General features: G+C 47.8%; 1 protein-coding gene across 5 annotated transcripts in view; it reads left to right on the top strand.

The window, feature by feature from the left end:
• The window catches only part of UNC13B (unc-13 homolog B), a 228,380-nt gene extending 213,059 nt beyond the window's left edge, over window positions 1-15,321 (top strand). For 2 of the 5 annotated variants that reach the window (XM_063081610.1, XM_063081608.1), the window contains 17 exons: window positions 619-746; window positions 1,313-1,398; window positions 6,475-6,601; window positions 6,843-6,939; window positions 7,154-7,297; window positions 7,606-7,683; window positions 8,420-8,497; window positions 8,726-8,814; window positions 9,053-9,205; window positions 9,326-9,449; window positions 9,558-9,614; window positions 9,820-9,900; window positions 10,490-10,637; window positions 12,130-12,186; window positions 13,203-13,295; window positions 13,463-13,622; window positions 13,770-15,321. In XM_063081610.1, the coding sequence (XP_062937680.1) occupies window positions 619-746; window positions 1,313-1,398; window positions 6,475-6,601; window positions 6,843-6,939; window positions 7,154-7,297; window positions 7,606-7,683; window positions 8,420-8,497; window positions 8,726-8,814; window positions 9,053-9,205; window positions 9,326-9,449; window positions 9,558-9,614; window positions 9,820-9,900; window positions 10,490-10,637; window positions 12,130-12,186; window positions 13,203-13,295; window positions 13,463-13,622; window positions 13,770-14,055 (1,986 nt within the window). In that variant the 3' untranslated portion in view covers window positions 14,056-15,321. The remainder of the gene's footprint in view (window positions 1-618; window positions 747-1,312; window positions 1,399-6,474; window positions 6,602-6,842; window positions 6,940-7,153; window positions 7,298-7,605; window positions 7,684-8,419; window positions 8,498-8,725; window positions 8,815-9,052; window positions 9,206-9,325; window positions 9,450-9,557; window positions 9,615-9,819; window positions 9,901-10,489; window positions 10,638-12,129; window positions 12,187-13,202; window positions 13,296-13,462; window positions 13,623-13,769) is intronic. The other 3 variants (XM_063081609.1, XM_063081612.1, XM_063081611.1) reach the window with 3 other exon arrangements.
• The last annotated feature ends 708 nt before the right edge of the window (window positions 15,322-16,029 follow it).

The following is a 16,029-nucleotide window of genomic DNA, read 5'->3' as shown; positions in this document are numbered from 1 at the left end:
TCCCACAGTTTGGAGGCCAAACTGCATGCTAGGTTTGTTCAGTAACTCCTGTGGAACTGGAAGGAGCTTCTTGGACCTGAGATGTGTATATGCGTGGTGGTGGCGGTGGTGGTGGCGGTGGTGGCGGTGGTGGTGGCGGTGGTGGTGGTGGGAGCATCAGAGGAGGGACACCTCTAGAAGAAGAGAGCTGCCTGTGGGCATCACATAGAACTAGACTACTTAGTGAAGCTGGAGGGGCTGCTTACTTTAGCCAAGGAGTCACTCTATACATAGTAACTGAGAGAAGGAAGAAGGTGGACAGGCACCTTTATGTCTCCTGGGCTTACCAAGTTTATCAGAGCAGTGCCCTGGAGCTGGGGAGAGAAGTTCTTAGGTAGTGTTTTTGTGTCCAAGGATCTCCCAATAGTCACCCCTCTTACAGAACAGGGGCAGTCTTGTGGAAGACAGGCTTTAGGAGAGGAAGGGTCCCTGATTCTAGATGGAGGAGTATGGGGAGGGGAAGAGAAAGAGGAAGATTGGAGACACTCTCCACACATTTACTCTGGCGCTCGCTCTCTCTCTCTCTCTCTCTCTCTCTCTCGCTGTCTGTCTCTCTCTCACTGTCTCCACTGGAACAAGAAGCAGGAGCTACCTCCAGAGGAACAAGGGCCCAGCATTCGGAACCTGGATTTTTGGCCCAAACTCATCACACTCATTGTGTCAATCATAGAGGAAGATAAGAATTCCTACACACCTGTTCTGAATCAGTGAGTATCACTCTACTTGGCCCTGTGTGGTTGGTGATTGGTCTGTCCATCTGTCTAACAGTCTCTTTCTTTCCTATCTCTGTATATTTGCAGTGCTACCTCTTCTTCCTGTCCATCCATCTGTCCCTCTGTCCCTTGTATCTGTCTGGTAACTGTTTCTGGAGACAAGTGTGGAAACATAATGGGGGGTCCTGCCCAGACCAAGCCAGCCTCCCTGGAGTGAGAGGCTTCTGGGACTGTGGCTGCCATTAGGAGCCCCAGGGGATCCAGACAATGTGTGTATGTGTCTGTCTACTTTGAATAAAGTGGACCTTCTTATAGCCCACCCCCTTGTCCTTTCTCCTCTGGGGCTGCCTTCCAGCTTCAACCCTTCTCCTCTGGGCCCACCTTGCCTAAGGGAATTCCCTCTGCCTCCACTTGTCTTACCACTGGCCCCTAGGCCCTTTTTCTCCAGTTTGAGCCTTCTTCAACATGACCTCCAAGAACTTAGGCACTCTAGCTTTGGAATGAATCATATCAAATCATTCTTGCCTTGTTCTCTGACTGTGGCTTTTTCTGTCATCCAGGTTTCCTCAGGAGTTGAATGTGGGAAAAGTCAGTGCAGAAGTGATGTGGCATCTGTTTGCCCAAGACATGAAATATGCATTGGAGGGTAAGGGTCTGCCCAAGTCAGTGGGCTACCAGGCTCCTAGCCCAAGCACCTTGTTCACTGTCCCTTTTCTCTCCCAGATAGCTACAAGTTCTGGGTGAATGGTACAGTGAGAAACTAGAGAGATTCTAGGCATGGTGGGAGGTAGCCTTGAGTGAGCAAAGCTGCAGCCAAAAGACATAATGGAAATGGCTATATCGATGTAGGTTCCTTCTTCCAGCTTTAGAGCAAGTACCTGCTCAAGGCTTTCCCAGCCCAGAGATCAGTTCCTCCCATGGTGGGTGTTTTCAAGTGGTCCACTTTCTGGAGAATGGTTTTGTGGGACTTATCTTGAGGACCTTAAATACATAGATAGATATAGTTGTTTTCTCATACTGGGGTCTGTTTGGCCTGGCTTTCCTTGGAAGCTGCTCTGGATTAGTGTGACAAAACTGGAAAGATATTTCTTCTCTCATTCCTCCTGTAGAGAAGTGCCACAGACAAATTATTATTCATCCTGTTCATTCAGCTTGTTCTTTTACTCATTTCCCACCTTGGCCTACAAAGATATCATTCCCTACCTCTATCAGACCTTCCCCTCTGTGCTCAACTGTTTAGCTGCCTTTCCTGTTTGTTTACACATGTTAATCTATCTCTTCAGTCTATGAAAGTGGATCTAGAAGGAGGAAGAGCTGTCTGGAGCAAGGAAAAAGCAGAGTCTGGATTTCTTATTTGGGTGGAGTGGCAGGGGAAATGCATAACACTCAGACTCTTAAATTTGTGAGCTCTAGAGTCAGTGAGACTTGAGGTTGAAAGAAACCTTGAAGGTTTCTGTTAAGTTTGAAACAGCTAGAGACTGTACGTATACATTCTGTAATTCAGTCTCAGAACAGTGTCCTCCTCCTGCCCACACTGGGTCAACCCAGGGGCGGTAGCCCATGCCTTAGCCTGTCAGGCCAGTGAGGAGGTCATCTGTTCATCCCCACAGGCAGTACTCAGCGAGCCTGATGGGGAGTGTGGTCCCAGTTCTTGAAGAATTCCAGCTCCAGTAGGATTGAGGGAAAAGATAAACACCTGTGAAAAATGTATTAGCTCTACAAAGGGGCTAGTGTGAAGTGAAGCAGAGGTTTTCAAACAGAAATATCTCAGGAGCTTAGTTAAAATGGGAAATCCAGGGGTTGGGCTTCAGGCTTTTTACCTAAGTCAGCTCTGCTTCTATCAATCTTATATGTGGTTCTAGCTAAGATTTGTTTTTTGAAAGGGGAATTCTGCTAACATTTTTTTTTTTTTTTTTTTAAAGATGACCAGTAAGGGGATCTTAACCCTTGACTTGGTGTTGTCAGCACCACGCTCAGCCAGTGAGCAAACCGGCCATCCCTATATGGGATCCGAACCCGGGGCCTTGGTGTTATCAGCACCACACCCTCCCGAGTGAGCCACGGGCCGGCCCCTGCTAACATTTAAAACAAACAAAAAGGTTAAACTCTTGCTGTAAGAGAAATACCTAATGTTGATCTGGTTTTAAATTTTAATTTCATCCCCTGCTTAGCAGTGTGACCTTGGACCGAGCTACTTTTTGTGAGCTCCCATTTTCTCACCTGTAAAATGGGAGTGATGACAGCATCTAATTGAGCTGATGAAGTCACTGAGATGTATATAACTTAGTTAGCATACTGCCTAGCACTTACTCAACACTGAATAAATCTTAGTTATTAAGAACAGTTAACCATTATAGGCTCATAAGCAGAGATGCAATGTGAAGAAAGTAGTATGTTGATAAGGTTTACCTCAGCGAAAGACAAAGGCAGCTTGAACAGGGAGAGAGTTGAAGCGGAAAACACAGATAAAAAAAGGCTATTGTAATAATTTAGGAATGAGGGAATGGGACTGGGATTACTGTGGAGAGGGAAAAATGTGCTTTGGTAGACATTGGAGGGAAATTGTAACAGGACTTAGTGATTGTCAGAATATGAAGGGCAAGAGAAGGGGAGGCCTGGATGATAAGAGGACAGCATTGACTCTGTGAGAGGAAAGTTGGAAATGCTGTCTTTCAACAAATACTTTGTAAGTCAACTTTTTGGGGTATAATTTATATACAATAAAAGAAAAACACTTTAAGAATACAATTGGAAGAATTCTGACAAATACATCTGTATAACTATTCCAACTAAAATATGGATCAGAAAATCCCTCCTGCCTCTTTGCAATAAATTCCCACCCATTCACCAAGTGTTTATTGAGTATTTTCTTTGTGCCAGGCACTGTGCTAGTTCTTGCAGCTCCACTGAGATGAATAAGGCATAGCCCCAGCCCACGAGAAGCTCACAGACCAGTCTAGAAAACAGACATATAAAGTGGCAGTTACAGTACAAAGTTATGAGTACCACAAAAGGAATAAGCATAGGTTGCTGAGTGCATGTAGGAGAGCCATGTAACCCAGACTCCGAGGACTTGGGAAGGCTTCCTGAAGGGGGTGATGTACAAGCTGAAACCTGAAGGATGACAGGACTTAGCCAGTAGGGAGGGAAGGTAGTAGTGACAGGAAAGAGATACAGAAAATTTCATGCAGAGGATTCAGCATGTCCAAGACCTGGGATCTAGAAGGAGCTGGCATGCTTAGAGGACTGGAAGCAGCAGTTCAGTGTGACTAGCAGTTCAGAGGGTAGAGGAAGAAGTAAGTGAAAGATGAGGATTGAGAGGTGGGACAGAGCCAGATCACAAAGGAGGTTGTAAGTTATGTTTAGGCTTTTGGATTCTGTCTGAGGTGGTTGGGAGCCACTGTATATTAAGGAAGGGATTGACATGTTCAGATTTATCATATAGAAAGGCCACTCACTCTGGCTGCAGTATGGAGAATGGACTGGAGGTGGAATGAACAGTCTGGAGGCTACTGTAGTAATCCAGGATAGAGATGGTGGTAATGAGACTTAGGCAGGTAATAATGTGGCTAGAAGGAAATGGATAGATTCCAGAGACATTTTAGAAGTAAAATCAGCAGGTGATAAAACAGGTTGTGAATAAAGAGGAAGAACGAAGATTTGAGAATGATGCTCAGCATTGAACAAGAGGTTAAGACTAGTTGGTATACTTTGGTTAACTTCAGTTGAAGATGTTAAGATGGTGAGAGATGGGGACTAGAGTTAAACCCAGGCTCAGTGAGATGTTCCTTCAAAACCTTATATATAAGAAAAAAAGGTGAAATAAATAAACAAAAACCTTACATAGATGTTATCATAACAAAAGAGATTTGGGGGAGATATCAGCAAACTGGGTAGTTGAAATCATGAAGATTCATGAGGATGAAAGAACTCTCCAAGGATGAAAGATGAATGGAAGGAGGAAAGTGGAAGTCAGGGGTTAGGAGGTTATGGATATGTGATTGCCTCTTCTGACAGATTAAACCCCACCACTACCACTACCACCTCCGACAACAACCTCAAGCAACTTTACTGGAATATGACTCCATGGGACTTGTTAGGACAGTTTAAAGTACGACCAGTGTTTCAGCATTCATCTGTTAGTTCTTATAACACAGAAATTAATGTAGAAATTAGGGCCTGGGGCCAGAGTACAGATAATGGATTGACAGAGAAAGTGAGAATTATGTATAGTAACTTGATGGTCCCTAGAAGAAAGAGTTAGGGAGTTCTGGAGTGATGGGGCAGCCTTGCTTCCAGGTCCAGTGGGTTGCTAAACCAGAAGGAGGAGGGCCCTCCTGGTAGTATATTTTTATGTTTCTAGGTTCTCAGACTGGCTCAAGGACGATAGGGGATGGGGTGGAGGAAAGAGTCTCTCTGATGTCCCTGATTTTTTTCACTGTTTGTTGCTCATTGGTATCTCTGCTCTGTCACAAGCAACCACTGTTATTTGTATATGAAAAGTGCTTTTTCTGGGTGGTAAGAATTTTTGGTTGTTGTCCCTTTGCCTCTAGTCTTATACCTTTTCCCTCTTCTCCTGCTCACTGCTTCATAGAATAGACTGCAAATGCAACTTCAGGTTGAAATGGTGCTGCCTACAGTACCAGAAGATGAAATTCCTGGGACCCAGTTAAGGCTGAACCTCTGGGTTCTGTTTCCTCCTTGCACTAATTTACAAGGGCCAGCTGCCCCGGCTGGGTATTTTGCCTTGACTTGGAGGGGCATCACCCATGACATCTCAAAGTTGAGCAAGAGTCCCCAAGGACACTGGCCTTCCCTTCTCTGTTGCTTAGCATGATTCCCCCATTTGCTTGCTTTTACCATTATGTTACATGTCAGCACACAATTGACTTTTATTATTTAAGTTAATGCTTCAAGTATAAAGGGGGTGGATGAAGAGAACCTGTGGGTGTGGCCAGTGGCCCCAGACTCTCTGAGCAAGCTGTGAGTGATCGTTGTCCTAGATTTTCCAAAAGGCTCTTGAGGTTCAGCTAGATGACTTTTCAGGTCCATTATAAGTGTCCCATTTTCTGCAGCATGATCTCCCTTTCTTCTGGCTGTGTTACCATAGTTTCCACTGACTATTCTTATTTGCATACTTCCCTGAGAGCTCGGTTTTTCAGTGTGTCAGCTCTGCTCTGGATCCCTTCAGTTTATCTCAAGATTCTTTTACACCATGAGTGCTTAACTTCCCTTTCTGTCAACTTGGGCCCACTTTGGTTTTCTCTCTCTGTAGTTGTCATTGACCCACTCATGCCATGTACAACTGTTTGATCTCTGCATTTAAGCCTGTGATAGGGATGGCCAAGCTACTAGAATTAGCTCTCCAGTCCTGGGCAGTCTCCCCACTGATCAGCATTAGCACCCACAGACCTTTCTCCTCTTTTTGACCAATAGACAGTGACCTCACTTTGCACTTTCAAAAGCTAGCACAAGAAGACTGTAGGCTTTATCAGGGAGTCTGTCTGGCTTAGTCTCTCTAAAGGAAGATTTGGGTCAGGCTCTTGGAGAGGTGCTGAGCAGAGCACTGGTGGGAGGAAGATAGATGTGACAAGGAAGTTGGGAATCACCCTTGTTCTGAGACATCTGATGGAGCTGCCTGACTAGATCTGCCGCTTTGGGAAAGCTCAGGAACCACGGCCTCTGTTGCCAGGACCTGAGCCATCTCCCTTCCCACCACTAGAGCATGAGAAAGACCGGCTGTGTAAGAGTGCTGACTATATGAACCTGCACTTCAAGGTGAAGTGGCTCCACAACGAATACATGCGAGATCTGCCTGCCCTCCAGGGGCAGGTGCCTGAGTACCCAGCGTGAGTCACCATGTGGGCATTACAGAGGGAAGGGAAGAGGGCCCTCTGGGTGGGCAGGGCTAGTATCCTCAATTCAGTTTGGCAAGCCAGTCTTGGGACTGCTGTTCCAGGCACAGCTACAGAAAGAGAAAAATGTCAAACCATGCCCCGCTTCCAGAAGATCCCAGTCTGGTAGTGCTGTCAGGCACATGACATATGCCAACCACTAGCTCCAACCCCATTTCTCCTGCTCTGGCTGCAGGTGGTTTGAACAGTTTGTGCTACAATGGCTGGACGAGAATGAGGATGTGTCCCTGGAATTCCTGCGTGGGGCCCTAGAACGAGATAAGAAGGATGGGGTAAGTCAGGGGCTTGGGCTGCATAGAGGCCAGTCCAGATCTCCCAGCAATCAGTTACTGGCAGAAGTTCTTGGGCTCAGCCAGAATGGCTGTTCCATAGGAGGACCATTAAGGGCTACTGAGACAGCCCCTGCTGGGCAGAGCCCTTTGAAACCCTACAAGCTTGGGAAAAGGTAGCAGCTATGGGATGGTGACCCTGTGTGTGGCCTCTCAGTTCCAGCAGACATCAGAGCACGCACTTTTTTCCTGTTCTGTGGTGGACGTCTTCACACAGCTCAACCAGAGCTTTGAGATCATCCGGAAGCTGGAATGCCCAGACCCCAGCATCCTTGCCCACTACATGAGGAGATTTGCCAAGGTGACCATGACCCTTCCTACCCGCTACCCTTTACCTCCATCACACCAACAGCCTGAGCTCAACCCCTCTCAGTGGTGGCCTTTAGGTAAAGCCTAGTGTCATCCCACCCCTTTTCTTGCGTCTGTGGCAGACAAATGGGTCTGTCTCAGTGCTGTTCTGCAGTTGAAAGGGAGCTTTGTCCCTCATTGTGAGATCCTCCTTTATCTCCCTGTTGTTAATGTTCTGGGATGAGAAGCACCACTTCAGGCAAGATCCCTGTAGGGAGAGCTAAGCAATCCTTCTTCTTTCCTTTTCTCCTTTTTTTTCAGACCATCGGGAAGGTGCTGATGCAGTATGCAGACATCTTATCAAAGAACTTCCCAGCTTATTGCACAAAGGAGAAACTGGTAGGGTCAGGCCCTGGGGCCCTTAGAGAACAGGAGTTGGGGACATTTGACTCTGTCTTGCTTTTGAAGCTGTCCTCAGAGCTGAGAGATAGGGTGGTGCTCCTGACTTCTGATTCCCTCCAGGGCATTGCCTGAAATCCATGCCACAAAATAATGAGAAATTGATTAAGAGTTCCTTTGAGTCTCCTTTTGATACTTTATCCTCTACAGGTTATGCAAACCTAATCAGAAAATCTGAAATCTGAAATGCTCCAAAATCTAACACTTTTGGAATACCAACATGATGCTCAAAGGAAATGCTTGTTGGAGCATTTCAGAGTTTGGATTTTTGGATTAGGGATGCATAACCAGTATATATACTGCAAATATTCCAAAATCTGAAAAAAATCTAAAATCCAAAATGCTTCTGGTCCTAAGCATTTCAGATAAGGGATACTCAACCTGTAGTAAGCTAGAGCTTTGCTTAGTCTTTTTTTTTTAATAAAAAAATTTAAGATATCCACAGTTATAGAGGATATCATGAATACCTGGGTACCCATCACCCAGCTTAACAATGAAAACATTTGCTTCTAGTCTTGATTCAAGGAGAATTATCTGAATTGGCTCCAGGTCTTAGTGCTTAGGGAGAGAGCTGTGTACTATGGCTTTGGAATACTGTGAAAGAAGAAAGCACCCTAAGCTAATGGGCCCTGTGCTGACAGGAGCCAAGACTCAACAGCTCCATCTTTCCCCCAAGCCCTGCATCCTGATGAACAACATGCAGCAACTGAGGGTACAGCTGGAGAAAATGTTTGAGGCCATGGGAGGCAAGGAGGTAGGTCTTAGGGTTTGCAGCACTGTACTTTCCCTTTATTCCTAAGCTCTCTGGCCACAGAACTCCACCATGTCTTGACTAGATATAGGCCAGGAGTTTAGTTAGGGGTCTGGGCTGGCTTGATCTGATAGGCTTTGGGGTAAGGCTCTAGGAAGAGGAGTAGGGGTGCAGGAGGGTAGAAGAGGGTAAGAGAAGCAGCCTAGCCAGGCCCACCTCCTGTGGATACAGCTGGACCCTGAAGCTGCAGACAGCCTGAAGGAGCTGCAGGTGAAACTGAATACAGTTCTGGATGAGCTCAGCATGGTGTTTGGAAACAGGTCAGTAGCCCCAAAACACGTGCCCTTAGAGCCAGGGGTGTCCCTGGCCAATCCCAGAGCCCCTACCCCACACCCATCCATACAGCTACAGGTGTGTGGATCTTCCATCTACTTCTGCTGACTTTCTCTGCTGGAGCTGCACCACGAACATGGTGGGAATGGCACCAAGTAGCTGGTGCTGCTACAGAGACAATGTGTGCTTGGGGAGGGGAGGGCTGCATTGTGGGCACATGTGTAGTTTCCAGGTGCGGATTGATGAGTGTGTTCAACAAATGGCTGACATCCTGGGCCAGGTTCGGGGCACAGGAAATGCATCTCCCAATGCCAGGGCCTCAGTGGCTCAGGATGCAGATAGTGTGCTCCGGCCTCTCATGGACTTCCTGGATGGCAAGTGAGTATATCAGGGCTTTCCTGTGGGGGCGAGCAAAGCAGAGGCCATCAGACAGAGCAGCCTCTCAGGGAGGGGGCTCTCAAACTCTGGCCCAGCCTCACCTGCCACCTGGGCTTGCAGCCTCACACTCTTTGCCACTGTGTGTGAGAAGACCGTTCTGAAACGTGTACTGAAGGAGCTCTGGCGGGTGGTGATGAACACAGTGGAAAGGATGATTGTACTGCCCCCGCTCACCGACCAGACGGTAAGGACACCTCCCTTGCACTTCCTCCTGCTGTTTGCCTTCCCTGCCCTCCCTTCCAAAAGCAGAGTTTGGAGTCCTCTGCTTTTGACTGATCCCCTCTCTGCCCAGGGCACACAGCTGATCTTCACTGCTGCCAAGGAGCTGAGCCATCTTTCCAAACTCAAGGTACTCTGGGTGTGGGGTCCTCCTGGCAGGCATGGTCCTTCTGAGGCCAGAGGGAGAGGGTGCCTGGGGAAAGGAAATCTGAGCTTTGGAGACTGAAGAGGAGAAGAAGGAGAGGAACATGCAGCTGTGGGGCTGGCGGGTATGGGCAAGACTTTGGTGACCACCCTGAGCTGACCTGATGCTGCTGCTTTCTCTGGGGTTCCAGGACCACATGGTGCGAGAGGAAACACGGAATCTTACTCCAAAGCAGTGTGCTGTCCTTGACATCGCCTTGGACACCATCAAGGTGCAGACCTCCCCCTTATGCAGACAATCTTACTGCTACACTCACTTGGCCCTGGCATTCCACTCTGCTAGACTTTGTGTACTTCAGGCTCTTACCACTCCACATCTAGAAGAGAGGCACTGTGCACTGTCAAGGATACAGAGAGAATAAGATATGGTTCCTAAGTTCAAGACACTTATCACTGGTAAGGCAGTAATAAGGCAGGTACATATGAACTGTGATTCAAGGCTCTTGGAAGAGGTATGTTACAGGTATCAAGTTGTCTAAGTCTCAGAGGGGTAAAAGAGCACTTATAGCTATTCTTCCTGCCTGAAATGCTTCTATCCCATTTCTGTGCCTATCCAGATAACCCATCCTCCAAACACCACTTAAAGTAATGTGGACATGCCCCACTACATGTGCTAAATACCTAAATAATACCTTTCACCTGGGAGACTATGACTCTGGTTCTATGGGTGGTCCTGATATTATTATTTATTGAATGGCCTATTCTCCTCACCACTGTCTCCTGGCTTCTTTGAGGACAGTGTTGGGGAGCTGCTTCTCTGTAAGTGGATGAAGCAGTCGCAGGTACTCTTTTACCTTTCAGCAATACTTCCATGCAGGAGGCAATGGGCTGAAGAAAACCTTCCTGGAGAAGAGCCCAGATCTGCAGTCCCTACGCTACGCCCTGTCTCTGTACACACAGACCACAGACACACTCATCAAGACCTTTGTGCGCTCACAGACTGCCCAGGGTAAGGCCCTAAGGGCTTTGGATCCCCACCTCCCCTCTCTAACACACATCTAGCCCTGGGGGAGGATCCAACTTCTTCAGAAAGCCTTCAAACTCAGATCTCAGGATTTCTTGAGGGGACCTCAGTATTTACCCTACCCCTGTCTATATGAGGCAAGAGAGTCACAGGGACTTGAGAAATATGCCTGAGGTTTCTTTTCCCAGACATTGCCGGGCTAGTGCATGCTTTTGAGTTCAAGAAGTGTACCCTGTCTGGTAAAGGGTACCTTGAGAATGAGTGGTTGGGACACTCAGGAAGGCTCATAGCTCTAGGAGCCTTGCTGGGAGTTGTCCTGAGGAGAGAAAGCAAAAGACTTCCCAGACTCTCCATTGTGGATGAGGAGAAGATGAAGAGAGGCAAACCCTGGGAGCAGCTGAAGGGAAGACATGGATCACAGGTGCTGTGCATAGCCGAGGCTCCCACCTCATGGGTGATGCTAATATTCAGGGGACCCAGGCACCTGGTGTTCTCCCAGTGGCTTCAGTCCTTAGAACCCCTTCCTGCCTCCAGCCTGACCTGTCCAAAACAAAATGCATCTGCATAGACATGGCTAAGACTGAAATTCTACCTGACCCTGGAGCAGGGCCTTCCTGAGAGGCACCCTCACAAATGTTTGTTATTGCTTGTTTCAGGGAAACCTCGGCAGGCTGTCTGGGGGAGTGAACCTGGTGCAGGGACTTAGAGGCTTAGGCCTCACTGAGCTGTGGGTCTGGAGCACAGGGCTGACCTGGAGTGGAGAGAAATTAAGCAGTTAGACTGGAAGTGACAGGAGGTGAGAAAATGGAAGGGACCTGCAGTACTGCTCCATTTCCCACATCTGTTCTTATTTCTAGTTCAGGGTAGAAAGAAGAGAGAGCAAACAAAGCAGCTATGAGTCTTGTTCAAGGGCACAGGGAGAACTTTGACAGAACTGAGTAAAGGCTTGTACTATCAGGGAAAATATGAGTTGATCCAGAAAGGCTTTTTAGAAGCATTGAGCTTTAAGCTAGATAAAAGGTAAGGAGAGGCTGGAATGGGCACATATAAGGTAAGAGCACGGATGGAGACCACGGGGAGGAGGGTGGGGAGAGGGAGAGAGAGAGAGTGTGTGCGTGTGTGTGTGTGCGTGTGTGTGCGTGCACGTGTGCGCACTTTCTGCCTATAGCTTTATCATTTAAGTGCCTAGGAAATTAGAGCCTACAACCTCTTGCTCTGTCATCTCAGATACCTTCTCTGTATATTTTCTACTGCTTCTGCCCCCGATTTGGTTGATCTCCAACCTGCAAAGTCTCATTTGGAACATTCAGGCACTGACCCCAGCTCTTTGATTTCTCAAACATGTGCCATCTCTGAGCTCCCTCAGAATATGTGTAGAGCTGCTTTGAACGGCTGTTAACTCCTTAGACCTCTAACTGATTCTTCTTTCTCTGTCCTGTTGCTGCTACTACCTCTTGACTTGCCTGTTCTCACTCAGTGCATGATGGGAAAGGTATTAGGTTTACTGCTAATGAGGACATTCGGCCGGAAAAGGGTATGTTATACTTTGCAGATATGAATCTAACATGGGCTAACACTTATCCCTGTGAGCTACTTATGCTGGGTGGGGGAGTGGGGAGGGACCAGGTGTCAAAGTTCAGAAGCTCTACCCCAAGTCTTAGAGGTGGGTGATGTATTCATACAGCCTGGGAAGGGATTCTATTGTTAATATGTCCTGTCCTCCAAATTCTCCCATCCCTCCACCTAAGGAGAAAGAAAGGTTTTATATCCGAGGTGCAAGGTAGTGGTGTTTTCTCAAAATAGGGTGGGGCTTCTGCTGAGGTGAGCCTGAAGATTGGCTCTTTTCAGAGACTGGGCCTGGAGAGTATGGAAGGGCCCAGGTTTGAGTAGGACAAAGTCTTTCTAGGCAGAGGCCCCTGGGAATCCTGGGGATAGGTGGAAAGTTGCTGCTTTTAGCTAGAGGGGACCCACATTGGTCCATTAAGAGCCATCACAGGGTGAACATAGTTCCCAGACACAGATACAGGGTGACAACACTGTTCTTCCCTAACATCTTTCAATGAAAAATTCTTCAGTCTAGGAGATAGGACAGATTTGGGAATACTAAGAGTATGTTTTTGGAAGAAGTTTTGCCTAAGATGCTGTCAGCTTAACTTGTGTTATAACACACAGCCTCATTCTTTATCCTCTTTCCCTTCTCCCATTACTTACTTCCTCGTGGCTACTGTGGGTGATTGCTTCTTGCTTTAGGGTATAGGGTGGTGGCCTTCTTCTTTTTTTTTTTTTTTTTTTTAAAAAGATGACCGGTAAGGGGATCTTAACCCTTGACTTGGTGTGGTCAGCACCACGCTCACCCAGTGAGCGAACCGGCCATCCGTATATGGGATCCGAACCCGGGGCCTTGGTGTTATTAGCACCGCACTCTCCTGAGTGAGCCACGGGCCGGCCCCAGGGTGGTGGCCTTCTAACCCCCTCAGTTTTACCTAGAATAATTAGTCCTGAAGTCCTAGAGTTCTCCAGTGGGAAATCTTCTATCCATCTATCCCTCAGGGTCTGGTGTGGATGATCCTGTGGGAGAAGTCTCTATTCAGGTGGACTTGTTTACACATCCTGGTACTGGGGAGCACAAGGTCACAGTGAAAGGTGAGTGGTATGAACCTAAAGGTCTGACCTTTTCTTGCCTGTGGCTTCACTCATCAGGTGTAGGCAGGGCTGCTCATCCCAGCCCTCCTCCAAGGGAAATGTAACCTGGGGCTCAAGAACTGGGGATGCCTGGTGGGATCACTCACAGGTTTCCCTTGTTTGGGCAGTGGTGGCTGCCAATGACCTCAAGTGGCAGACAGCGGGTATGTTCCGGCCTTTTGTGGAAGTGACCATGGTTGGCCCACACCAAAGTGATAGGAAGAGGAAGTTCACAACCAAGTCTAAAAGCAACAACTGGGCTCCCAAGTACAATGAGACATTCCACTTGTAAGTTATGGGGTGGTGGACCTGCACAACTCTGGGATGGGGGTGATCTGGGGGGTAAGACTTAAAGGAGACAGGGAGGAGGGACGGGCTAGATGGCAGGCTGATACTCTCAGCTCTGTCCTCCCACATTCTTCCCTCTGTTCACAGCCTCCTGGGAAATGAAGAGGGACCAGAGGCCTATGAATTGCAGATATGCGTGAAGGATTACTGCTTTGCCCGGGAGGATCGCATGCTAGGGCTGGCTGTGATGCCTCTGAGGGATGTGGCAGCCAAGGGCAGCTGTGCCTGCTGGTGCCCCTTGGGCCAGAAGATCCACATGGATGAGACAGGCATGACCATTCTCCGGATTTTGTCTCAGAGGAGCAATGACGAGGTGGCCCGAGAGTTTGTGAAACTCAAATCGGAGTCTCGTTCCACGGAGGAGGGGAGCTGAATGCCTTTGGCTCCTGTGCCAACCAGACAGCACCAGTTACACAATCAAAGCCAATGGGATTTAACTGTGTAGCCAGCTTAGGGTCTTTATAGTGAAAAGGCTGATCCCCTTCAATTAAGGATTTTTAAGGAAAAATTTGGGGTGGTGAGAATATGGCTTATCACAGAAAGGGTCATGAAAGGGCTAGCAGGTGTGTGGTGCTAGGAGTTGGGCTGTGGGGGTTATTTCAGAGATTTCTCCATAAAGAGAGAAGGACAGACATTTCTGAGAGTGTCAGCCATTCTTGGTAGACACCCCTCCACTCCATATCCTGTCTTTACTCCTCTTCATACCACACCTTGTCCAGTTAGACATATACATACCAATCATTAGAAGAACAAGTTTAGAGGGTCTGAAGCTTGTGTCTGCCTGGCTAGGTAATCAGTTCAGTCCACACAGCTATTACTAAGCCCTGTGGTCTGGAATGGAATATGGCCAAGGCAGGAGCACACAGGAATAAAATTCAGTGTGTCCCTTGAGCAGAATCCACTGGTTTTATGTGGCTCCAATGAGAACAAGCTTTGAAACTGAGCAAGATATCGTCTGGAAATGATCTGGGCTAATCCATTCCCCCAGATTATATGTCATGAGTAGAACCAAGTTCATGGGGTTCTTCAGAGCCCTGAGCAGAATATTTCTTTGAAACCCTGGGATTAGGGGCCACCTGCTGAGGAGTTCCCCTGCCTTACTCCTATAGGCAGAGGAGTGATGCTTCAGGACATGAAAGGTTGTTCTTATATGTATGTATCTGAGGGCTAGTTGAAAGATCCGGGAGTATTCTTGGGTAGTCCCTAAACAAAGCCAAAAATAGTAGAAACCAGGCTAGAAAGAGTCCTCCTCACCTGTGGCCACTGCCTTCTGGCTGTCCTCCACCTCACAGAAAGAATCTAGCCTTTGGCCTCTCTTTTCATCTGGGTCAGCTGCTGTTCCCCTCATAGATGTTCAGCCCTACAGAAGGAATTTGGACTCTGATCCCTCGGTACAGGCTGGATGGGGGAGTGGCCTCAACACCCCCTGGGAGGTCAGAGACAAACTCTCTTAGGAGGTCGGATGAACTTCCTAGGCCCTTGCTCAGAGATGTGACACGGTCCTTGTATTTCCTCGGTAGCAGCCTCATGAACTTCCTGAGGATTTGGCATCATCCACAGCTGTAATGGCCGTTACACGAAATAAGGAACCAAGCATCTTTGCAGTTAATTATTGTATGTGCCATTGTTACAAGATATTATAGGCTAGTCTGTAATAAATTATCTTATAGCAGCCTTTGGGGTCTGGTAATTCTGCTAAAGTGTGTAAAGCCATAGAAGTGACTGTACTGTATAATGATTTTGGCCCAGTAGCCCTTTGCTGCTTCATTATCCTCCCCCCTCCCCACCCCCACCCCCTGCCAAATCCCCCTATTCCCTGCAGCCATGTGGTAGAACCTAAAGTCGTTCTGGATAAGTACCAAGTATTACAGCAGCCATAGGGCTAGCATCTTGGCCTTGACCTGAGACCACCAATCCTATTAACAGTCATGGGACCTAGGGCATCAGCTTCCTGCAAAATGTCCAGAAGAGTAGGAAATGACCTGTGCCAGTGAAAACTAGTTCATGCTACCTCTTTGTCTAGAATCACCAGGGTAGGGGCCGGCCCGTGGCTCACTCGGGAGAGTGCGGTGCTGATAACACCAAGGCCCCCGGGTTCGGATCCCATATACGGATGGCCGGTTCGCTCACTGGGTGAGCGTGGTGCTGACCACACCAAGTCAAGGGTTAAGATCCCCTTACCGGTCATCTTTTTAAAAAAAAAAAAAAAAAAAAAAAGAATCACCAGGGTAGACCACAGCCTGGGATGTGAGGGTAAGGCAGGGGTCTACTGGGGAGAGATGTGCCCACAAGGGTTGGCAGAGGACTGAGGCTGCCGTGGACAGGACAGAGGGTTAGGCCTGGGAGT

The sequence above is a fragment of the Cynocephalus volans genome, chromosome 17 (assembly GCF_027409185.1).
Source record: "Cynocephalus volans isolate mCynVol1 chromosome 17, mCynVol1.pri, whole genome shotgun sequence".
Taxonomy (NCBI): domain Eukaryota; kingdom Metazoa; phylum Chordata; class Mammalia; order Dermoptera; family Cynocephalidae; genus Cynocephalus; species Cynocephalus volans.
The sequence above is the reverse complement of the archived record's forward strand: the minus strand, read 5'-3'. Positions and strand labels throughout refer to the sequence as shown.